The 24,422-nt window shown below is 35.7% G+C and overlaps 2 protein-coding genes across 8 annotated transcripts in view; one reads left to right on the top strand and one right to left on the bottom strand.

The window, feature by feature from the left end:
* Positions 1-24,422, bottom strand: part of OPA1 (OPA1 mitochondrial dynamin like GTPase) — a 399,390-nt gene that overhangs the window by 131,157 nt on the left and 243,811 nt on the right. The gene's annotated exons all lie outside the window — the stretch shown is intronic.
* Positions 1-24,422, top strand: part of ATP13A3 (ATPase 13A3) — a gene marked incomplete at its 5' end in the record, with an annotated part of 56,193 nt that overhangs the window by 19,553 nt on the left and 12,218 nt on the right. For all 7 annotated transcript variants that reach the window (XM_079315704.1, XM_079315705.1, XM_079315700.1 and 4 more), the window contains 26 exons: positions 732-825; positions 2,563-2,736; positions 3,244-3,414; positions 3,741-3,811; positions 6,792-6,872; positions 7,591-7,660; positions 8,494-8,628; positions 9,442-9,514; positions 10,279-10,410; positions 11,459-11,638; positions 14,340-14,497; positions 15,144-15,332; positions 16,210-16,271; positions 16,827-16,977; positions 17,066-17,182; positions 17,851-17,868; positions 17,960-18,113; positions 18,199-18,319; positions 19,505-19,629; positions 20,495-20,673; positions 21,127-21,249; positions 21,333-21,412; positions 22,092-22,134; positions 22,232-22,341; positions 23,169-23,265; positions 24,145-24,217. In XM_079315704.1, the coding sequence (XP_079171830.1) occupies positions 775-825; positions 2,563-2,736; positions 3,244-3,414; positions 3,741-3,811; positions 6,792-6,872; positions 7,591-7,660; positions 8,494-8,628; positions 9,442-9,514; positions 10,279-10,410; positions 11,459-11,638; positions 14,340-14,497; positions 15,144-15,332; positions 16,210-16,271; positions 16,827-16,977; positions 17,066-17,182; positions 17,851-17,868; positions 17,960-18,113; positions 18,199-18,319; positions 19,505-19,629; positions 20,495-20,673; positions 21,127-21,249; positions 21,333-21,412; positions 22,092-22,134; positions 22,232-22,341; positions 23,169-23,265; positions 24,145-24,217 (2,938 nt within the window). The remainder of the gene's footprint in view (positions 1-731; positions 826-2,562; positions 2,737-3,243; positions 3,415-3,740; positions 3,812-6,791; positions 6,873-7,590; positions 7,661-8,493; positions 8,629-9,441; positions 9,515-10,278; positions 10,411-11,458; positions 11,639-14,339; positions 14,498-15,143; positions 15,333-16,209; positions 16,272-16,826; positions 16,978-17,065; positions 17,183-17,850; positions 17,869-17,959; positions 18,114-18,198; positions 18,320-19,504; positions 19,630-20,494; positions 20,674-21,126; positions 21,250-21,332; positions 21,413-22,091; positions 22,135-22,231; positions 22,342-23,168; positions 23,266-24,144; positions 24,218-24,422) is intronic.

Raw genomic sequence — 24,422 nt, 5'->3', positions numbered from 1 at the left:
ATTTATCCCATAGACAGTGCCATATTTTTTCCATGCCTTTTCTTATTGATGAAAATTGTGGTCATAATCTGTCCTCAAAGCACCTCTCAAGATTAGCAACTGTGAGAGACTTTAATGCAAATTGAATAGTAGAGGAATTGGAAAGAAGGGGAAAGACTGGCCAAAAAGCATGTTGTGATTTAGAAATAGTAAACAGGAGACTAAAGGTCTTTAAGAATGTATTTATTCTTCTGCTCAGATGAGAAGTGTAGATCCCAGGGTTGCTGTGCCTTTCCTCTTTAAGGATAGCCTGAATTCTGAAGGCATCTCATTGGAGCTGTTATAGAGTGATACAAATGTGTAATATTGACCTACTTTTAAGCTATTTTTTTTTTAAACAGGATTAATTTTCATGTCCATCATGAAGCTTCTAAAATGTACCAAAAACTGCTTGCTGCATATAGAATGTAGCCAAGTTAAATTGGTACAAGCTTCTTCCCTCTCTTTTAAAGCCTGGTCTTTCTACAGTATTTCACTTGTATTCATCTGATGTTCAGTCATGAAGCTTTACAAACCTGCTTGGATAGTTACTTCTAGAAACTAGTAATAGTGCAAATAGAAGATAAATATTAATATTTTGTCAGTGTAGTGTTGTATCTATGCACTTACCAAAAGTAACTTGAAATGACCTAGAACTTAGGTGTAAAATAGTAATGTTGCTTCAGTTTTTAATTCTTGTCTTCTTGTTGAAGGTCTTCCATATCTCAAGTCGAGAAGTTCCATATCATACTAAACATGGAGAAAGAAGAGAAGAAATATGTCAATAAAGCAGAGGAAGATGAGATGGTAATGAATTCTGTTAATCTATTTTATACAGAGACAGAAACACATTTTTAGGGTTTTCTGTTTTAAGGGACATATTAGATCAGGAAGTGGATTGTCTCAGTTTAAATCAATTTAGCAATTTTATAAGGTTATCCTTGGCAATATTTTTTGGTATTAAGAAATTAGTCTTGGGATAGGAAAGGTTTTTGTTGAGTAGTCCAACAGATAACACATTTTGATGCTTAACATTTCTACTTACACATGAAGATGGAAACAAATTGGGTTGTGTTTTGGGTTTTTTTTTTAATTATTACTATTATTGTGTGTTTTCTTTGGTTAGTTGGTGTTTCTTCCCTCCACATCCTGGAGATTTTTTAAAACAGATTAATGTTTCATTATATAAAAAAGCAGTAAGCTTTGACAGAAAAGTACTGGCAGCTAATATTTCAATTTGTTGCCCACTTGGGGTTCATAGGGATTTTTCTAGTACATTTGGTATATATAGGGATTTTTGTTTCAAAAAAATGATAGGTTTCTGTGAATTAAAGTTCTTGTTCTGTCCTTGTGCACATTACTAGGAAAAGTAGTTCTTCACTAGACAGTTCTAATACAGAAAGTAAGCAAATGCATCTTAGAACAGGAGATGCTTATGGCCTGATCACTATAATTAATTTTTTTGAGGAAATAATTGTATTTTTTCCTAAAAAGAAGTATTAACTTCTCTCACTGTCTTTTGTTCTTATTTTTATAGCTAAAATAAATAGTGTTTTGGGGGTAAGAGAGAATGGACTTTATTTCTGCTTTTTGTCATCAGCAAAGGTGGCAAAAAAAACTTTTGAAAAGCCTTTTCTTAGGAATGAAGTTTAAACAATTTCTAACTCTGTTTAATGAAATGTAAAAAAAAAAAAAAATCTACTAAGCTCATGTCAATATGAACAATGGGTGGGACTCAATGGGAAACTTCATTGCCCTTTTACAGCAGGAAATATAATCTAATGATGTAATGTGAAACTCAGGAATGTAGCACAGTGTCCAGTAAATCACTAAATTATTTTCTGTTCCTGGCTGTCATCAAGTTAAGTTGGTGCTTGCACACTGAATGCTTGGGGTTTTTTTTCATGGGAAAAGGGTTTTTCTGACTGGCACAAGCTACAAAACCTTTAACTGTGTCTTGGAGTTTATAAAGTAGCATTTCTTGTTAAATGGCAGGCAAAATAAGCAAATTTCTGTACTAAAAAATGATGTTTGATATATTTAGGAGCTTTTTTAGAATGTATTAAATTCATCCTGCAGTAATTCAAAACTGTGAATGCTAGCTAATCAAATGCTGTGTCATAAAATCAGCATTTGGCAAAACCACACACTTTTGGTCTTAAATTCTGAGCTGACTTGTGCTGTGTCATAGTCAAAAATGTTGTTCACTGAGAGTTAAGGCAGGTTGTGTTACAACCTCATTCCTTGGGGAGCAGTGCAGACAGGAGTCTTACAATAAACTGTTTTACACAGTGTGGATGATCTGCCTGTCAGGCTTTTATTGATATATATATTTCTGACTAAGCAAAACAGTGTTCCTTTTAGCTTCCATTTCACCATGTATTAAATGTTTCAAATCTTTCCTTCCCCTAAAAAAGAAAAAAGAGGGAATAGCTTTGAAATTTTGTTTACTTTAAATACTGCACGTTTTGAAACAATTAATGCTGGCATCCCAAGCCACAGTAATTAAGAGAGTCATGATAACTTGTTTCTGCTTCCACACAGGAGATCTATGGCTACGATCTGTGTCGCTGGAGGTTGGTGCTGGTTGCTGCAGGAGTGATCTGTTCTGGTGGCTTCCTCCTCCTCCTGCTCTACTGGATGCCCCAGTGGCGTGTGAAAGCGACGTGCAAAAGGACTGCGCTTAAAGACTGTGGGGTGGTTCTGCTGAGGACAACTGTAAGTGTGCAGGGGACATGCTTCTCCCTGACTGCAGCTCCTTCTGCTTGCTAGAATACACCAATCCTTGCCTTGCAGAGTGGGCATGACTGTTTTACAGCAGTGCTCCTGTGTAGCTTTGCTGTCTCTGGGAAGACTGGCAGCTGCTTGCAGTGGGCATAGTGAATAGTCTGTCTTTCAGTTTGAAGAATCAAACGCATGAATGTTGTTGTCATCAACAGTTACAGAACAAATACCATGTTCATATAAGTTGAAACATGGTATCCCCTCCCATGTTCAGCAAAGATACATTTGTTGAAATAAGGTGAAACTGCTGACCCAAGTGCAAAAATACGCTTTTAGAATTGTGAAAATCAATTTATTCTTAAAGTAGCTGTTATTTATTTGGAGATATGTTCTGTGATTCTGTATTCTGCTAATCTATGAGCTGTGATTTTCCTATAGCTGTTGTACTAAAATGCTGTTTAAATGTTTTTTCAGCTAACTCATTTTCCCCCTCTTTTAAAGGATGAATTCAAGATATGGTTTTGTGCAAAGGTTCGCATTATGCCTTCCTTGGGAGCCAGTCCTTTTCAGAATCCTAACCCTACCATACACAAGGTGTCAAATGGCCATGCTGTTCATTTCTCTGAATCTGCTGCAGAAGAGAATAAAAACGATCCGAAAAAATATTTGCCTGTAAGTAAACTTGCAATACTATGCTGGCAATACTATATTTCTCAAATATTTCCAGTACTATTGAGAGTAAACACACAGAGTACAGAATATGTGAGCTGCTACTTTTGTTTGAAAGGCTAACTCATTCTTTGGGTGGAAAAGAAATCTCTTCAATAACCAGTTACTGGAAATTGTGGGAAGCGTGAAAGATTATGTTGAAAGAAAAGTATTCATTTTTCAGTGAAGCTTTTCTGAATTCACTTTCTGTCACCTCTCAGAATAAGGCCAGTCAGAAGAGAGGTGTTAAGTGGTACCAGCTTAACATCTTTGTGTTGTTGCCCTTACAGATTCGTTATTTCACACATCACAGTGTGAAGTATTTTTGGAAAGATTCAGTTCAAAATTTTGATGTTGTACGGTAAGAATACTTTTTTTTTTATGTGTTGTACTTCAAACTGCATTTAAAAAACCATAAAATACCATGCCTAAGAACATGCTGAAAATTAGTGTTATTTTCTGTCCAGCTGTTTGAGCTCACTGAGTCTTTGTTTCAAACAAACAGTGAATGCTGATTTAAGTTTAAAAGAGATCATGTTTCTGATCTGAATTTATTATTTTAATGGGCAGTTGCCAAAAGTGGAGACGCCTGTGCTCATTTAACTTTTGGCACTATGAGAAGGCCTTATCACAGAAATGAAAACTTTTTTCTTCAACTCTTAACATCATGCAACAGGGCTACTTGATAAAAGAAAATACTGTGCATCACAATCTAGTGCTGCCCACTAAAAGACACTTTTTATCAATGCAATAGACCTCTTTTTGTTACTAAAGAGTAATAAAGGACATCAGATCCAGTTGAACTGCACCAAAATCTACACAAAGATGAGCAAAGAAGGCATTTGGTGAACTGCTCTTCTTTCTAGATACTCCTTTAGAGTCTAGCTCAGCAACTAAAAGAAAAGAAAGTTCCCACAGATGAGACTGAGAAACTATAATTGTATGTTAGGAACAGGTACTGGAAAAAAATCATATGACTCCATGTGTTTAGAAAAAATGTTGTTCCTTAGCATTAAAGCAGTGACTTGAAACTTGGCATTTGTGGCTTTTCGACTGTGCCTTTTGATGTTCTTGTGATAACTCAGCCAATTTATAAGCCCTGGAAAAATCTCAGATATGCCTGTGAAGTTATGTGAGCATTTATTCAATCACATTCTTGCTGATAAGCCAGACTTTCATTTGTTTGATGTATTAGCCATGACTGAGCCTGGCCACTTGTTTAGTCAGGTACAGTAGCTGAGCTGGACATGATTATTTAGCTATTGAATAATAAAGAGGAGGAAGAACTGGATCTGAGACATATTGGATACTGTTAGAGTACTAAGTCACTTTTCCACAAGGTCAGATAAAAAGGCCAGTTTGTTATAACTTTTCTCTAAAGTGTATGGTCGTGTAGTGAAGTACTAGATACCATGTGCAAATTAATACCTGAGGTTGTGAATGATAAATATTCTGAAGTCTTGACAAATTTGTCCTTCTCCAAGATACATTTTCTTATTCTGCTCTTCAGTTTATATGTATAAACCAAAACTTGATATTACCTAATATCATGGTAGAGAATCAAGTTACTATTTGTAGAGACAGTGTGTGAGACAGAGGTCTTTATAGTAAAAGCCTTAAAGCAGGCAGCATGCTTGTATTTGTGACCTAAGCACATCATTGCATAGTGAAGAGCATTCACTTTGGGCTGCTGGTTATGCAAGTACTCAGGGGCAGAACAGTTGGATCACATAATGAAAGGCTTTGCACAACACAGGAGGGGGGCAAATTAAGATTTCTTGGGCGACTAATTGAGTTATGAGAGCTTGAGTTTCATATCCTTGTTCTTTTTATATTACCATAATATTAAGATCACTGTTTTAAACACAGGAAATGCAAGTGTAATTGTTCTTGGACTAAGTCAGACTTGGTCACATAGCCAAAGAGGATGCAACTCTGACCTTGGATGTCTGTTTTGTTTTAGCTACTGTCAACTGAATTTCTGAGTGGGTTGATGAGTGCTTTATATAAGAAACTGTGCACAGAGGGTTTTTTTTTTTTTAATGCCATGGGAATTCAGTCTGTTACAGTAGTGTAGAAAGCAGAGAATGTTGTGCTAGAAGCTCTGTGTTTGCATGGACATTGCACACATAGGTATACATATTTGCATATAGAGCACTTAAATTTAGGGACCCTCCTTAGATCCACTGTTGTATTTCTTTTCCTACAGGAAAAGAAAAATTACTCATGACAAGAGTGAGAGGAAAAACACAACTATTAACAGAATTTTCTGTATTTTTAAATCTAAAATAGTATTTTTAAAATCCTTGAACTTAAAAAGGTTTAGAGAAACCATGTAAACCTAGGGCAAGGTTAATACATAATTTTCATCTTCTGTTCTTGTACAAGCAGTTGGTGGAAACGTGATCCTAGGCTTTGCAGTCGTGAGGATATATAAAGCTTTCCCTGTGTTCTAGAGAATGGAAGTAATTGTTACTAAATAAGCACAATAAAGAGTTGGGCTTTTTGTTTTTTTCCACTGGGACAGCTCTGAATCCTTTTTGATAGATAACTTAATAGATATCCTGTTCAAAAAACATTTGTGTGGAATGATGCTGGTTTTGTTGTGGCATCTGTGAAAGCCTTTTGGAAGGTGATGATATTTTCCTGTGCATCCAAAGTATGTCCACAAGAAAATGCCTGGCTATTGGGCAGCATACATCTGATTTACTGAGTTTGATAGTCAACACAATCTCATAGCTGTAAACATAAAGATGTTTTAGGTGTTTCTGCATATCTGCAGATCTCCTAAAGCCAGCATGTGCTTTCACAATATGAGAAGTCCCGTGAAAGTGGGTCTTCTGGTGATAAGAAAGAACTGAAAATGTAGAATGTGTTTTTTTAGTAATGGATAACATTTTGATATTAAGATGCTGTAAAATAGTTGTGGTATAGATTTATTTAATAAATTGATAAAGAATAATTTCTAAAATATTTCCATTACTACTTAGAGTCAAGAGAGATAATTTGAAGAAATGTTAATCCACATTGATTTCATGTAATGTTTCATAAAACTTGCTCACTTTTTAGAGGCCTTTGAATACTAGTTACGCTAGTATTCTACTTCATTTTTTAAGTGTCTCTATTTTGATTGGAATAGCTATGACTATGCTACAGAGTAAGATATTTCAACAAGAAGATTGCTTTTAATGTGTCGTTGGTAAGAACACGTTAGTCCACAGATTTTGTTGTTTTAGAAAATGGTGCTTACCTCTTGGGAAAGACCTAGCTCTTTTGAGTTGGAAGACTTAATTTTAAGTATCAGATTTCTTAAATAACTCATTGACTTCTCCTTTATTTAGAGGTCTTGATGAATCTACCTTCTGCTCTGCAATTCATAACGAGCACAGCACAGGACTCACCAAGGGAATGCATGATTATAGGTAATATTGCAGTAGTACTTGACAGAAGAATTGTTTGTTTCATTACCTGTGCTCAGAGTGTTAAAAAACCCAGAAGACAATTGAGAGATCAGTGTCTGTTTTTTTTGAAAATGAGATATTCATACAGGTTAAAATATAGGAGCATCTGCTTGCTTATCAATGAATCTTCTGGCAATTCATGTCTTTTTTTAAATAAAAGCCTTTCTCCTCAGATCATTTTAAGGGCTTTTTCATGTCACTGTCATTTAACCAGCTCTGATCCCATCAGAGCTTGGTTTCTTGCTCCCTCTCTCACGATTTGCATTTCTTCATTCTAAGAATAAGACTAAGATACAGGACCTTGAAAACAGTGTCTTACTGCAGGGTAAAAGCTAACATTTGTTTAAGCTTAATTTAATGAGAATCACATACTGGCTTTCAGAATGACATATTTAATAACATTGGACCCATACACAGTTTACAGAGAAATCTTGTTATGAAAGAATCTAAAAAATAAGGTACAGTTTAAATTGAAGTATAAAATAATTATCTTTGTATTGGAACATCTCACTAGGTAAATGTTTTCTGAAAAGCACTTTTTGAAACGATGATAAATTAGAAGAGAGTCACAGATTTAGGGACATGTTACACTTTATCCAATTAGTGGAATTACTTTGACATCAATAAGACTCCTAATAAAAATCTTAACTTTTTTTTGTATTTTTCTTTTTTAATGCAGAAAAGCATTCTATGGAGTAAATGAAATTGCTGTGAAAGTGCCTTCCATTTTTAAGCTTCTAGTTAAGGAGGTAAAATATTTTCTTTAACAAATTAAAAATGGTATATCATTGAAAGTTGTTTCAAGTGCAATGACTATTAATTGTTGGAAACCTTCCCCTAGAGCTCAGCATTGTAAAACAAAATCATATGGACAATTTTTTTGAGCTATCCAGCTTTCCTTAGAGCTAAAAATCAAAGAGGCCTCAGCTATAAGCTCTGCAGAGTTCACAGCCTGGTGCATTAGTAAGGACATTAGAAAACATGTCAGAATTCTTTAAAATGGTCAGCATTTTATTTATTTTTTGTAGTTAATTTAAAAACATAAAATTACTTGTGTTCTTCATGAGAGAGAACACATGTTGTCACATGTTCTAATATATTACAACATATTCAGCAAATCAAATGTGATGTTGGATTTGTTCCATTTTCCTTATATCAGGTGGAATTGAATAACTAGTTTGTTGTCATGTGCTATGATAATGCAGTAGAACTTTTGAACAAAGAAACTCTCCAACCTGATCTAACAGAGTAAGAACTTAAGGCAAATGGAAACAAATGGAAAATAACATCCCATTTGGTTTAAGAATTATCACTTAAGGTGCATCAGATATTCCCATTACCTTGTTCTGAGGTGTAGGGGAAAATGTATGCAATCTTCAGTATTTGTGTATTATTTGAGTGAGAACTGTGCTTCTGAGGGGCTGAGCAGGTAGTGATAAAAAGTATCATTTTGGCAAACCAAACAAAAGTTATGTCTAAAGAACTGAATTGTCTTTTCTTGGAGAAGTATAATTTCAGCTTTGTTCTGATGGAGAACGCATTTGACCTTTTGGTGTAACTTGAATTTCTGTCACCCTTCTAGGTTCTCAACCCTTTTTACATTTTCCAGTTGTTCAGTGTGATATTGTGGATCACTGATGAATATCACTACTATGCATTAGCAATTGTGATTATGTCTGTAATATCCATTGTTAGCTCACTCTACACCATTAGAAAGGTAAGTTCAAAGAAAATGGATGCATCTTTTTGGCTTTTTACTGATTGCCTTATTTTGTTGTGAAATTGCCTACAAATCTTTAAGAATTTTTACAAGAGTGAAAATAGGAGTTATACAGGTAGAATATTGTATTTTCTCTCTTTGAGCTGAAAGAATTTGGATTTATAGTTTTCTTTGAGATCTTTGTAGACTTCCCACACTAATGAATCAATAGATTGGCCTCAGATAACAGAAACACTACTTTGCTTAAATAAAACCTGGACAAAAGTTTATGTACCAAGATGTATTGACAGCAGTGATTTCATCTTGCATTGTTTCCTTGTTGGAAAAAACCCTACAGAACTGAGCACCAGTGAAACATATGGATTGTTAAACTAGTGATTCAGTTTTCTCTATAGACTTAGCTGATGGAAATCACACTGGTAATTATCCTTAAATTGCAATCTCTGAATTCAGACCAGAGACAAAAAAAAACAAACCACCAAACAACTTCTGCTTTCATTAAAGTTCATACCACTACTGCAGCTTTTACTTTGGAATGGTAATGATCAAATGATTTTATAATATTCTGTATTACAGTGTATATTTGCTTCCAGAATGCTGTTAAAAATATAAGCCTGTACAGGTTGATGCAGACTTTACTTGCCCATAAGTTTTCTAAACTATGTTCAAGAGAATGTTTTGAGAAGTGTTTTGTTGTTAAAGAATGTTAGTAGAAAATCTTATCACTTCATCACTGTAGAATGTGCATTTAGAAGAAGGCAAGCTTTGAATAATGAACTTTTAAATAATGAACTTTTCTTCCCTTTGCAGCAATATGTTATGTTACATGACATGGTAGCAGCTCACAGCATTGTAAGGGTTTCTGTCTGCAGAGGAAACCAAGGTAAATTTCACAGGTGGCCTGGAAGGTTGAATTTGAATTGCTCATGAAGTGTGAGTGTAAAGTGGGTCTGCATCTGTTCTTTCTTTGATCAGCTTGAAATGCTTGCATTCCTTAGCAAAATTGCATGGGAAAAGAAGTTCAAAATAGAATTTAGGTAGTGTAATGTGTTCAGGGTTAACCTTCTAGATGTGTATTTTCAGTGAGTTATCAGGTTTGTTCTAGATTAGGTGCTTGTCCTATTGCTGTTCCTTATTCTCTAGCATTCCACTTATGTAGTTGTCATTCTAGTTTCTTTCCTGACATAAAGATACACGTGTGTTTGGTCTCCATTACACAATTCATTCCTCAGCAAGGGCTGCAACATGATATCTGAACTTCCCCTCATTTGGACACCACAGCAGTTAAAGGTGTGGTATCCAAAAGGTTGTGATGCATGATTTTAGTGCATACATTTTGTTGGACTCTTGTCTTTATACTGCAGTTATGCTGTAGCTAATCATTAATATCTTTTGTATAAGCTTGATTCCTTTTATTTGTCACATGCATTCTACCCATGTGCTCTGGAGTTTAATCTGTGGTGGAATTGGGGTTTATTGATGGCTTTTTCTGTATAAAGTCTCTTCATGCCATTTATAGAATGAAGTCATGCTTCATTTTATTAGTAGCTGTACTTGTCACCACCTAGGTCTTCATGTGAGGATCTTTATCAGGTTTTGTAGGTAGTGGCTATTTTCAAGTAAACCTGTTTGTGTTCTAATATTCAGAAATAGAAGAAATCCTTTCCACTGACCTTGTGCCTGGAGATACCATGTTGATTCCATCCAATGGGACAATTATGCCCTGTGATGCAGTATTGCTCAGTGGTACTTGCATTGTAAATGAAAGTATGCTAACAGGTAAGGTGAACTTGATACACAGTGCTGCATGACTGAAAGTATCAGTCTATACCTGTGTGCATGCTTACTTGCACTATGTTTTAGCAGAAGTGGATATGTTTCCTTTGTTTTAAATGTGTATGTTCTTACAATTAGACATATTCTGAAGTACTTATGTACTTGTGCCCTGCTTATCTGCAGCAGCTGCCTCATACTGCTTGGAAACTCCAAAAATGAGTGATGGTTTCTTGTTAAAAAGATTTCCTCTTGATAGTTTGTCTTCCTGCCTCTTGGCATGGTGTTCTCAGTGCAGATGGAGTTCTGAAGCCTGCTTCTTCAGAAAATTTTTGCTCAAACTTTTTAGTTCCTTCCAAAAATGAAGGTAGTAAGTAGAATATTCTACTGTATTTAAAACCAAAAATTAATATCTCAAGTTGTGCCTGCATATGTTGAATCCAGGGATCTAATATATTTAAAGGACAGTTTCAGTGACTAGGATGGACTTTTTGTTATTCCTACGATAATCTGTCCAAATTGATAGTCTTTAGAAATTTGTAGTTCAGAGATTGTGTGTTCTATTGTGTTCAGTTTTTATGAATATACTTGATGCTCTTGCTGCTACTAGCAACTGATAAAAATTGATTGTAGTTCTAGCTTGAGTGTACTTAGTCACCAAAGGAGCTGAGAATAATTTTCTTCAGCTTCTAATTTTTCTTAGTAAAGAAGGAGATGATGTTTTTCAGCAAGAGAAGGAAGTTTGTCCTGTGTTTTTTTTTTTTTGTTTGTTTTTTTTTAATGAATTGTGCTTTACATCTATGTGATTTGAAGTAAAGGGCACAGAAGCTCTGTAAGGAATAGAGTTAAATAGCATTTAGGTAAGGAATCTGCTGAGCTGAGGCTAATAGGTGAGAGGCTAATGAGAGACTACCTAATAGCACTCTGAAAGGAAGATTACTTCCCTAAGTCTGCCTGTGTGCTGCTGAAGTGAGATTATATTATTCTACTTGTAGTTGTGAATGAAAAAAATCTCTTTTCTCTGATCTTGCTTAGAGACTTTCTTTCCTTTAAGGTGAAAGTGTTCCTGTCACAAAGATTAATCTGCCGAATCCTTCGGAATACCCCAAAGCGGTGGGAGATGAGATCTACAGTCCCGACGTGCACAGGCGGCACACGCTGTTCTGTGGAACCAACGTCATTCAGACCCGGTTCTACACTGGAGAGCTGGTCAAAGCTCTGGTAGTGAGAACAGGTATTGATTGCTAAGGTTATCCTTTCTTAATGTACAGATGATGGTCTGAAAATTAACACTGGCGAGTAAGAAAGTTAGTCAGTCTTCAGCATCAACTTAAAACTTAATTGAATACGTTATCATGTCCTTTAGAGGTTTTTTGGTAGTGTGTTGGTTGAACTGCATGTGCCTCTTGGAAAAGGTTTGTGTGAATAGTGGAGAACAGCTGATTTTAGCAGAGTCATTCACAATGCCAAATGTTTTTCTTTGTCTGTAGTTGAGTTTGATCTATCTACAGAAATGCTAATTCTTGTGTTAGAGATCTGGGGTTAAATGATACAAATAGTCTATGAAAACCAATTGCACAAACTGGTACAATTGTGGGATTCTGCTTTACAAAGGTCTTCTTAAGAAAATTACCAAAAATAAATTAATGCAAGCTATAATCCAAGATACAGTAGTATTGGATAGAAGAAATTGGACTGCATTGACTAGACTGCTATTTAAAGCAAGCTTTCTAACAAATAACTTCATCCTAATTAGCTGCTTCTTATTCTGGTGTCTTCTTTTCACCTTCTGTTAGTCTGCTTTAGCAGTAAAAGTTTTGATTATTTTTGTTTTGTTCTCTTTCTTGAGGCTTTTATTGGTCTTTTCTTTCAAAGAGTTACTCTCCTTCCCTTGAACACATCTTCCCTTTGATAATATCCATCTCAACTCGTTTCTTAAATAAATTTCACATGCCCAGTTGGTGTGCAGGTTGAGCCCAAATAGCAGCAGAAATGAATTACTGAGGGCATGTTGCTCCTGCTCTGCAGGAAGGACAGTACTTTTTGTTTTGAAGAGTGATACCATGATCTGTAACTCTTACAAGGAGCCCAACGTGCTGAGTCTTACTGCACTGACACTGGAAGTTGTGTTTAAAAATGTTTTTTGCCCATGGCAGGTCTGAGTTAGCTCCTGTTGTAAACAGGATGAATTCAACTTTGTGGGTTTTATTTGGATTTTATGTATGGACAAATGTGGTTTTCTTGCTATGGTTATGTATAGAGAGAAGCAAAGTGATGCAAAATTCTCTGTTCTCCTTTTGGTTCACAGGAACACAGAGATTTTTACTCCTCACAGAACAGGATAGATGTCACAGCACTCTCAGCTTCTTGCTCCTAAAATCTTTGATAGTAAGAGCTAAATTAATTCTCACACAGTGAGATAAAATTAAAAATCCCCTTCTAAAAGGGAGAGAAATTCCACAAAATTGAAGGTACTTAAAAATCTAGTCCTTAAAAGATGTAGAAGAACAGAACTCAATGTGGTTGTGTGCAAAGGCATGTAGTCCTAATCTTGTCATAAAGCAGGATATAAGATTGATCTACTGGGACTATACCCAAAGTACTCTTCAATTTAAACCTTTAACATGTTGATGTTGCAGCTGAAATACACATAAAATATATTCATTTCTTTCTTCCTAAAACTCAGTTGATGGATGTCATTGTGGCTTGTATTTGTAATTGAAAAGAATTCAAAATTGGTTATTTTGCTTTAGAGAACAGAATTGTACACTAAAGTTATCTGTATATGCACTGTATTCTAAGGACACCCCATGAGGTTTTAATTTATTGTTTTGTGCTGTATTGTGTGTAGCTACAGACCCTTCTGTAAAACCATGAAAAAAAAGTAGAATGTAACTCTGATTTTTTTTTTTTTTTTTTTTTTTTTTTTTTTTTTTTTTTTTTTTTTTGTTGACCGCTATGTTGAATTACAAATCATTCCTTGCAAAATACTCAAGTACATACAGACATGGTGAACTTCTTTGAACAGGCTCATGGTTTGTATTCTGCAGTAGTAAATTCAAAGCCTGGAGGCTTCATGGCTTTTCATCTTGTGATGAGCTCATCTACTTTGAGTGATTCCATAGTTGCTCTGTTTTGCTAGAATCCTATATGCCAAATGTCAGAGTGGAGGTCTCGGCCTTTGCTGTGGTGGCTTGCAGACTGAGAAGCTGTCAGGGAGCTGTCACTAATGCCAGAGGACCTGACATTGATTTTGAGGTTGTAGTAATAGACTTTGAAGTCTAAGCAGACAGAAAATGTTTTGGGTGCACAGAATTGGGCATTAATGTTGGTGTCTTTAAACGTTGAGACAAAAGTTCAAGAAGGACCTTGGGATATCTGTTGGTTGTTCAACTGTAAGACCTTTAGAAGGTAGTCTCCTAGTTGTCAAAATGCCATCAGCAGGAGGTGCCTTTCTCTAGAAGATGACTCTTTGCACTGCAGTTTTTTCTGCATCTTTCATTCTGGCTCTCAAGGGACCTTATGGAGACTTGCTATTTAAGTATTTAATGTTGGACTCTGAATATCTTCATCTTCTGTTTTGCAAGGACTGGCTTAATTAGACAATAAATAAACCCACTAGCTCTGCACTGTGAGGGACAAAATGCAGTACACCAAACTCTGCCAGGCCAAACCCTGTGAGGATTTGCTGCTGCTGCAGAGGAGGGGTTTATCTGTATCACCTGCATGTCCTTGCCGTAGGAGAGAAGCCCTTAGTATGATGTGCACATATATTTTTAAAGCATCTTAATTACAGTGTTGCAAAACATCTGCTATGGATATTAAGAAACAGTTGTAATGAAATCAGTAGCTTAAGGGTTTTATTAAGGTTTTTAATATATTTTAATAGCTTTGCATTTGTTTGTATTTTAAATAACTTATTCCTTTATTTCTAGGCTTTAGTACTGCTAAAGGCCAGCTTGTTCGTTCCATACTGTATCCAAAGCCAACTGATTTTAAGCTCTACAGAGATGCCTATTTGTTTCTCCTGTCTCTGGTGGTGGTGGCAGGCATTGGGTTTCTTTACACAATTGTCCATAGCATCTTAAATGAGGTATGTTTTAATTTCTAGTCCAGAACTGCCTTATTTTAGAAAAGGGGTGACAGATTATGTGAAACGATTTGATATAAAGTGAAAAACCTTTTGCTCTATTTTGTATCATTGAAATGAGACAAGGTTACTGAGAAATAAAAAAAATCAGCACTGAAGCAGAATTTAAATATCTTACAGAGAAATTTGAGTTTACTGTGGTTTCTCTTGACCCAATTACTAGATTTTTATCTTTGTTATATGTAAGATTGCCATCTGACTTATATACAGTTGGAAGAAACAGGATACAGCACATCTAAAACATGCTGCAGGCAAAAAAATCCTTATCCAGGAATAACCTGGTAACTGTTAAGTTTTTTTGTTTAGCTTTTTTTTCTCTCAAAAAAATTTGCATTATTCAGCTAATGTTTTAAAGTAATATATTTCCAGGGGGAAAAGTACAATTTTGAAGTTATGGGTTGTGGATAATTTAGGACTGTATTATTATGGTTGCTGATGGTGGTTGAAGATTGTGCTAAATTTCTGGGCAATCCAGAACACACTGTACTGGGGAAAACAATGTGTGGGTTTTGCTCTTGGTAACACATTAGTGAAGTAGTGAATCTGTAAGCAGTGAGTTTTTGTTGATTAACTCTGACCTCTGTTGCAGGTTCCAGCTCGTACCATCATCATCGAGTCTCTTGACATTATCACTATCACGGTGCCTCCAGCACTCCCTGCTGCTATGACTGCTGGCATCGTTTATGCACAAAGAAGGTTGAAAAAAATTGGCATCTTCTGCATCAGCCCACAAAGGATAAATATTTGTGGCCAGCTGAATCTTGTGTGTTTTGATAAGGTTAGGTGAATTTTGAAAGCTTGCTAACTGAGGGGTATTGTTTCAGAAAAGGGAGTTTGTATAGACAAAAAGGAAAGACTCATTATTTTTCATGTAAGCTAGATAATTTCTGATCTGTTAGCTTCCAGTATTCAGTGTTTACCATGTGTTAACTCTCTTAATTTAATCTTCTCTAAAAAGTTGTTGTAATTGAGCTGTTTTCTTATCTCAAGACTCCCAAGTCCCAGCTTACTACTGGCACCTCAGAAATGTGAGAGTTGAGGCTTACTGAGAACTTTATTTAGCACACAAGCTGCTGAAAAACTCAAGTGTGAAGTCAGACTTTTTCTCATTTTCATTTGCTTCAATGAAAAGCTGTGTGAGAGTATTTTATTATTTGTTTACCAGACATGACTGAAAGATAGTAATGCTGTTAGCCAAAATTCTTTGCTGTTGCCTATTTCCTAGATAAAAATGATTTTCCTCCTTAGATTTTTATCTCAAATAATAATACTAACTGTATTATTTCAACTGAAAGTACATTTCAGCTACTGTTTTAACTATGTAAGATAGTACTAATGATTTGGTACCCATTTTCCATTATCCCCAGTCCCTGAATATTAAGATGATGTGCTATCATCTTTGGATTTTAAAGGACTTTTTCATTTGTCCTGTCTCCAGTGAAGAGCATGACTGCTTTGAATGTTTTTCAAAGTTATTTAACAAGTTTGGAACTTAATTACTACCAAAAAGCAAGAGAGATACTGTATTTTCTGTCCTGAAGTCTTGATTTGTATGTGAAAACAGAAGAAAATAGCTGTTAATTTTTGCTTTGCCAGAAGATAATTTGTTTTTGAAGGCTTTTTCTTCATGCCATGCCCCTTGGTCTCTTTTGTAGACTGGCACACTTACTGAGGATGGCTTGGATCTTTGGGGAATTCAGCGAGTGGAAAATGCTCGGTAAGGATGAACTCAGATCTGATAGCAAATAGAATAGAAAATTGAGTGTGAGCTCATATATGTTTACATTTTTGTGATGTGCTATAGGAGTGCCACTTGAACTGTGGTTTAGGTGTAGTGGAAGTTACAACTTCACAGGGAAGCTGAGGTAGAATTTTATTTGTTAGAGTCTGAGATCTCATCACTGTCATACTACAGAATTGTTGCAGATATTGTTTCATGTTTCTTTAATCCTGTCCTCCTAAGTGATGACTTTTCAGGTTGCTAAAATGAATTAGCTTAGCTAATTAAGTTAAGTACTAAGTGATAAGAGGGATTTGTTTGAGATCAAACTAGACAGGGAAGGAATGAACACTGCATGTTTGAAGGAGGAAAAAGTTGTGATAGTTTCTGAAGATTCCAGCCCAGAGTCTTAATTTGTTTTCTGTGATGTGTGAAAATACAAGTGAAAGGACTTGTGCAGTCAATTTTCTTCTGTTAATCTAAACAAACCTTTTGAAGTGGCTCATAATAAATAATTATAGTGCTAAGTATATTATTACTTCATTGTTTCAGTTTCCTTTTGCCGGAAGAGACGGCTTGCAGTGAGAGCTTGCTGAAGTCAGAGTTTGTTGCTTGCATGGCAACTTGTCATTCCCTTACAAAAATTGAAGGGGTGCTTTCTGGGGATCCTCTTGATTTGAAGATGTTTGAAGCAATAGGATGGGTAAGTGACATTTTTCCCCCTGAATATTGCATTATGAGCAAGTCAAAGTTAATGAATATATAAGTTAGTTGATTGTTTTTAAATACAGATTTTAGAAGAAGCAACTGAAGAGGAAACAGCCCTTCATAATCGAATCATGCCAACAGTGGTTCGACCTTCAAAACAACTTTCTCCAGAATCCAAGCAAGCAACAGATCAAGAAATGGTATAAAAACTCAAAGCAATTGAATTGAAGAAACACATTTTAAAGCAATCAAATGTACTTAGCTACTTAAAAGTTTCTTCTAGTTCCATTTGGAAGTATTTTCAAATATTTCACAAAGGCAGATTTTAAGCATGTGAATGTATATGCAGATTATCACAGAGTAGGGTAGTAGGAGAGTGTAACAAGTCAGTGCATTTGTATAAGCTGAATTTTGTAGTAGATAGAAGTGAATTTCTTTTGTTCAGAGCTCAGTGTATATGCACAGCAGTAATTACTGTGCAGTAGTTGACATCTGTACAGTCTTGCAACTTACTACATTATTTTTGGAAGGGATATACTTGGTAATTGTGGCCTAATTCTGAAACACTATAGTACTTTAGTCATTTACGAAAGCTAAACAGACAGTTAGGACTGTGAAAGGTCTTGGAAATTCTATTAAAGAAGTCAAGGTCTACAGTTCTACTGTGTCTCACTTAAAGTAAAGGATGCTAAACAGATGCAGTATATTCAGCTTTTATGGAATCCATTGAAAATACAATATGACTTGATACCAAGAATGCTGTGCAGATTCATTTACTGATTTGTGTTGAAATAGTTTGTAGCTGAAGAAATACTTAAAATTGATATTTGGAGTGACTGTATTTTTTTTTTTTTTTTTTTTTTTTCAGGAATTGTTTGAGCTGTCGGTAAGTATGCTTTTTCATTTGGCACATACCTGTTTTTCTGAAGATGTATGTGGATGCAATCTTTTTCTTCCTCCCTTCCTGTGTGACACAGACTGGGTATGAGATTGGAATCGTGCGCCAGTTTCCATTTTCCTCAGTGTTGCAGCGCATGTGCGTGATAGCCAGAGTTCTGGGGGAAAAGAGAATGGATGCCTACATGAAAGGTGCCCCAGAAGTGATTGCCAGCTTGTGTAAGCAGGAAACAGGTAGAGGAGCAAATTATTTATATTTCTTCTCTAACTCAGCTGAAATATTATTATTTTAATAACTCAAAGCTTGATCTTTTTAAAGTTCCTGTTGACTTTGAGCGTGTCCTGGAAGAATACACTAAACAGGGCTTCCGAGTTATTGCTCTTGCTCACAGAAAACTGGAGTCTAAGCTTACATGGCACAAAGTGCAGACTATTAGCAGGTAAGAGGGACTTTACTTTTTTAATAAGTAACAGACTTTAAAAACTTCATTCTTTGAATTAATATGTAATGCATATTTTTGTTTAAATAAATTACTATTCTTCTTTAGCTTTTTTCTGTCTTGACATGCATAGTTCTGTGCATTCTTTAGTTGTGCCCCGGACATGCAAGATAAGGAAGTTTTTTTTCTGCAGTGAAGTGAATTCAGGGGATGAGGTTTAAGCTGGAAATGAACTGGAATAATATTTTCATGATGACTAATTTGCACAATTTTGGCAGAAAACCTCGTCTGATTTCTTTACTTGCACATACTTACTTCATCTGTGTTTATTAAGGATAATGGCAAGTAGGGGAAATTCTCCTATGCATGTTTGATGCAATTTCTTTGTCTCCTAAAGGCAGCATGCATTTTCTCATTGCAGAGATTTGGAAGGCAGAAAGGTTTCTTCCTTCAAAGAGTAGTACCTCCTGTGAATTGTTTTTCAGCTGAGCCTGGTTTTGTGAATAATGTCATCTTTCCCACAGTGCTTGAATGTGTAGCATAGTTATGAAATGCCAGGTTTGACTGTGCTCTTTTGTATCAGCCCTGTCTCCAAGGTGAACATTTGGCAAAGCAGAGAAATGAGTTTTCTGTTTTCAGGTGTGAAAATACACTAGCAGTAGAGCACCCAAGACTTGTAAATACACTTTCTTAATGTAAACCAAAGTGAATTCATTTCTCTACCTAGTTAACTAATGCCTATTAGTCTTACATGCCTTTATAACAATGTGGTAGCTTTTATGTTAATGTTCAACTTATTTGAAAATAGAGATGTGCACTCTAAACATATCTTAATATTTGGCCTGTGAATGCAGTTAGTTTCAGAGCATGTTTTCTAGCTATAACGTATTTGAGACTAATTTCATTTAGAAAGCATTCTTGTGGAGGAAACTGAAAATTGTGCTTGAGAGGAAACAACATTTTCTTACACTGATTTTCAATTGAAACAAGGGAAATAAGTATAAATTATTGTGATGATATCTTTCGTGTCACTTTTTATAAAGCAAAAAATACTTTTTATAAAGTATTTTTAACTTAATGGTTTAAGTTAAATGGTTCTTTACTTGGATAAGCAGAAAAACAGGCTTTTAAAGCTACATCTAATAATTGTAAATCTTCTTCTCTTCCTTGTCTCTTTTTCATCAGAGATGCTATTGAAAGCAACATGGATTTTATGGGGTTAATTATAATGCAAAACAAGTTAAAGCAAGAAACCCCTTCTGTACTTGAAGATTTGCATAAAGCCAACATTCGCACTGTCATGGTTACAGGTTTGTATGTAAACATTCATACTCAAAGATCCATCTCTATTTGATCTTGTTTTAATTATGTGTATGAAGTCAAATTTAGTGTCAGTGTTTATAGCAACAGGGAGGTTCAGAAACTGATGAGAATATTCGGACACCTATTTTTTTCTTTTTGGGTGCAAGTTGCTTTGGTAAGCCAGAGGAACCAGAAAAGGCTTTAATTCCACTTTGTAGTTTTTTCTCCCTAGCTCCAAGTATAAGCTAATTGGTACTGACTTGGACAATGAAAATCCTTAGAAGCCTTCCAAATCAGGCAATGTGGAAGTCCCAGTCTATTTTTATGATTGAACTTGCTTTGAGCAGGAAGTTGGACTGCATATCCTGAGGGTCTCTACCATTTTGATTTATACATTTTGTATTGGCTTTTTTGTGGGAGAATGACTTAGGTCCTTGTAAGCATGCTAGATGTGTGTGTTGAGTGTTTTTCCATACAATATGTGTTTTTTAAATCACACATGTTGTGATTCTGGAATGTTTTGCTAGGCTAACAATACAGTTCTGTGTTTGCATGTTCTGTGACTGTGTAAAAAGCAGTACTTTAAATGGCTGCCAACTTTCTGCCTGATGTTCCATATACACTAAGATTTGATCAATAAGAGATCTCTGTAGCTCCAAGCAGCACACAATATTTCTAAGGAAGGGGTTTTACCTGGTAGGCTTTGGCTGCTGTTTGTGGGCTTGGTTTGCTCTGAGTTTGGCACTGCTATGTGGAGCAGACCTTCTAGTTCAATACAGACATTGTTAGCTTTTCTCTTACAGGGAATAAATATCAGTGTGTGATCTTGATTCTTTTCTGACTGAAACCCTTTTAAATGCAATTGTTTAACAGGGGATAATATGTTAACTGCTATCTCTGTGGCCAGAGACTGTGGAATGATTCTACCTCAGGATAAGGTCATTATTGCTGAAGCACTACCTCCAAAGGATGGGCAGGCTGCCAGGATCAACTGGCATTATGCAGATACCCTCGCAAAATGCACTAGTTCATCACCAGCCATAAACTCAGAGGTAATATGACCATATTATGCCCTTAGAGTGTAAGCAGTTAGTTTTACTGTTCTTTTTATATTATTCCATTAAATAGTAAATCTGCTGCTAAGTGTCAGTTCAGAATTGATATACTAGTTAACCTTCAGATCTTCAAATACCAAGGACTAGTAAAGCAGCTGGGGGAGGTAGTTTTTCAACTGTGATATGACATTTGACATTTCACTTTGCAGGGTTTTTTTCCCCAACATTTCAGTCTATTAAAACTTCTTTAGCTGCTTGTAGTTGAAACATTAAACCACATTTTCTTACTAATATGTGTTTTTATTGTATGAGTTGTTTTTTTTCAAGTGATGTTTTTATAAACCTAGTCTTGTGTGGCATCTCTAGGAATACCCCTCTGAGTATTAGCTTGAAATGGCAAGGTATCTGTGTAAATGCATTACAGCTAGAATATTAAATTATTTTTGATAGGATATTCCAGTTAAATTGGTCCATGAAAGCCTTGAGGATCTCCAGATGACAAAATACCATTTTGCAATGAATGGGAAGTCATTTGCAGTGATTTTGGAGCATTTTCAGGACCTGGTACCCAAGGTAAGCATTTTACTTGAGCTTGGGCACTTTCAATGGTGAGCAGACTTTGCCCTGTGAGCATTAAGAACTCTTCTGTCTTGCAGCTCGTGCTACATGGCACTGTGTTTGCTCGCATGGCACCTGACCAGAAAACTCAGTTGGTGGAAGCTTTACAAAATGTAGAGTAAGTATTTGCTTGAGCATAGAATATGACAGGGTTGAATGTGTTTGGTGTGGTAGGAGACAAAAAGTATGCATGTTGCTAGCTGTTTTGCCTAAAGAAAAATGCTGGGCTGATAGAACTCCTTGTGTTGATAGATCAGCCTATTAGCTGATCTGATAGAAGGAGAGTAGTACCATCTGCTGGCTAGTTGAGAAAGTGTCAGACTTTTAATGAATTTCTTAATAAGGAATATGTGCGTAAACTGACTAACATTTTAGAAAAGCTGTTGCTTGATTTATGAAACAAACCCATCAAGTGTCTTCTGTGTATTACAGAAGTATTATCAGGATGGCTTCTGTTCACATTGGTCAATATGTGACTGTTGGTGTCAGGTCTTGCACCTCTACAAAATACTACATAAGTGTCATTGCCTAGAGCAGAGATTCCTTAGACCACCTTGAGGTGATAGAGAGCTAATTAACCATTGTTGCTTTGGTTGGCCTGTCATTGTCATGTTACTTTTCTGTCTGCTTCCTTGATTGTATAACAGCAACAGTAATTGATTTCAGCATTAATGATCACCCATTGTTATGCAAACCCTGAATAACTCAAAGTAATATGGAAGTAATTAGTGATTTAAGCTAAATGATCTGTGGTTGGAGAATGGTCCAGAATGCTGATGTCTGTTTGGTTTTTATAGTTACTATGTGGGCATGTGTGGAGATGGAGCAAATGACTGTGGGGTAAGTATATTTTTATTTTCTGTACAGAACTATTCAGTTAAATTGTACAGCTGAAGGCAAGTTCTAAAATGGTCTCTATTTCAATGTTACCTGGCAGGCACTAAAGAGAGCACATGGTGGTATATCTCTGTCTGAACTCGAGGCTTCCGTGGCATCACCATTTACTTCCAGGACACCCAGTATTTCCTGTGTGCCAAAGCTGATCAGGTAATGCCACTCACTGTGGACTTAAATTTGTCTGTGTAAATGATTATACATGCTTTATTTTAGTATATATTCGATGTTGTAGGAAACCAGTGTGAGTTGTAGAACAATCTGTACATTTTAGTGGTTCTGTTTCTTTTATGAAGGTACTCTGAGGAAAACCTTGCCATAAGCATGATTTACTATTTTGTTGTAAAATACTTTGACCATGTAAAATTAATTTTTCAAAGCATGACCAGTCTTCTACACATTAGTCTTTAATTTTGTCTTACTGACTTTTCTAGTGTCCATAAAGGCTGTGTGTAATTGCAAGCGGTAAAAATCTTCAGATATTTGCTCAGCATCATACAAAGTAGAAGACAAATTTTCTAAATAGGGTTTGACCAATTTGTTGACTCTAGAATTGGAAGTTAGGTCAGCCAAAGAAGAACCTAGGGGTCTGTAGGGAACTAATGAAGTAATGCATTATCAGAAACATTTCTGAAGTCATCAGTTCTGTGGCTGACTGTGTGTTCATTAAATCCATGCTGTAAACCAATGCTTCATAGATGCTTGTGTAAAAAGACTTTAATTTTAAAACCTCTGTTGAAAAACCACATAAAGTCCAAAGAGAACTGAGGTTAGGTTGTGGCTGAGTTCAGAAGACATGACCACAACTTTGTTGTTGGGGGAAGTGTAGCATTCTGACTCCTGTTTCTCTGCATGTGTGTAGCCTGATGTCCCTCAAAGGGTTTGCTGGTGTGTTTAATTGCAGCTAACATTTTGGTAGGTAGAACTTAACTGCTTCTACAGAAATCTTTGTAGTTACATGATTGCTTCTGTTTTGACAGGGAAGGCCGTGCTGCTTTAATAACTTCCTTCTGTGTGTTTAAATTCATGGCATTATACAGCATCATCCAGTACATCACTGTTACTTTGCTGTATTCTGTAAGTATTCTGTAAATAGCTATGCAATGTCAGCATAATTCAGAGATTTGAAAGTGGATAGATATATAGATATTAAATGCAAATTATTGCAAGTCCTTTTGAGTACAACACATGCATTCAAAAATACATTTAGACTAAAAGTATTATTAGTATTTTGGGGGGTTTTTTTCCACATTAACCATACAAAATACATGAATGTATCTGTTTAGAAAAGGCAATGGCTGTGAAAAGTCTCTACAGTGTGAATACCAAATAAGCATATATACAAAGCAAAAATACAGATTTCAGTTATTTAAAAACCTTCAGTATTTTGAAATATCCTAACTATTTTTAAAGGGCAATGCATTCCTTTTATGTAAGAATTGAAAGAAACTGTAAGTACTGATTTGGGTGGGGGGGAAGCAAAGTCGAATATTTCCTGTTCATATGATTGGTTTCACATTAGTGGCATGTGGTAGAAATCCTGTATTTTAATTTGTAATCTGAGCAAGTTAAAGGTGCAGAGTATTAAAGGACCTTTGAGGTGTAATTTTTGACAGCTGTATGAGTACATAGTTAGGCCATGGTGTTTAAAGAGCTGTAGGCCTAAGCTGTTATTGCATTGGCATGTAAGATTCAAAAATATAATTTTGATTACAAATTTCAATTACAAATAGCTTGTCCATCTTGAGAAGGAAATGGTTTCATACTATGATACTTCAGGAATTGTTCTGTGAATTGTAGAGTATTCAGGACTCCTGCAGGTAAAGGAGGTCAGTTTGACAGGACACTATCTTGTTTACAGAGTGAAATTCAAAGAATTAATTCTGTAAGAGTGTCAGTATGAATTTTTTGTGGTGTGAAGAAATTACCAATGTTTCATTTGTGGTTTCTCTCCAGATCCTGAGCAATTTGGGAGATTTCCAGTTTCTCTTCATTGATTTGGCAATCATTTTGGTGGTTGTCTTCACTAGTAAGTACTGTACTGAATTACCATTACCAGTGGCTTCTGTGAACCACTTTTTGCTTGCTCAGATTTTCTTTAATATCTAATTACATGTGGTATTGAGAAAACACTGTGATATGCAGTGAAGATGTTATGACTATTACATCTATGCATTAAGAAACCAAAATCACCACTGTGTATTGAATTAGACTCATCTGAAATTTGTGAAATA

The sequence above is a fragment of the Erithacus rubecula genome (assembly GCF_903797595.1).
Source record: "Erithacus rubecula genome assembly, chromosome: 11".
NCBI classification, from domain to species: domain Eukaryota; kingdom Metazoa; phylum Chordata; class Aves; order Passeriformes; family Muscicapidae; genus Erithacus; species Erithacus rubecula.
Note: the sequence above shows the minus strand (reverse complement) of the source record. Positions and strands in the feature narration are given on the sequence as shown.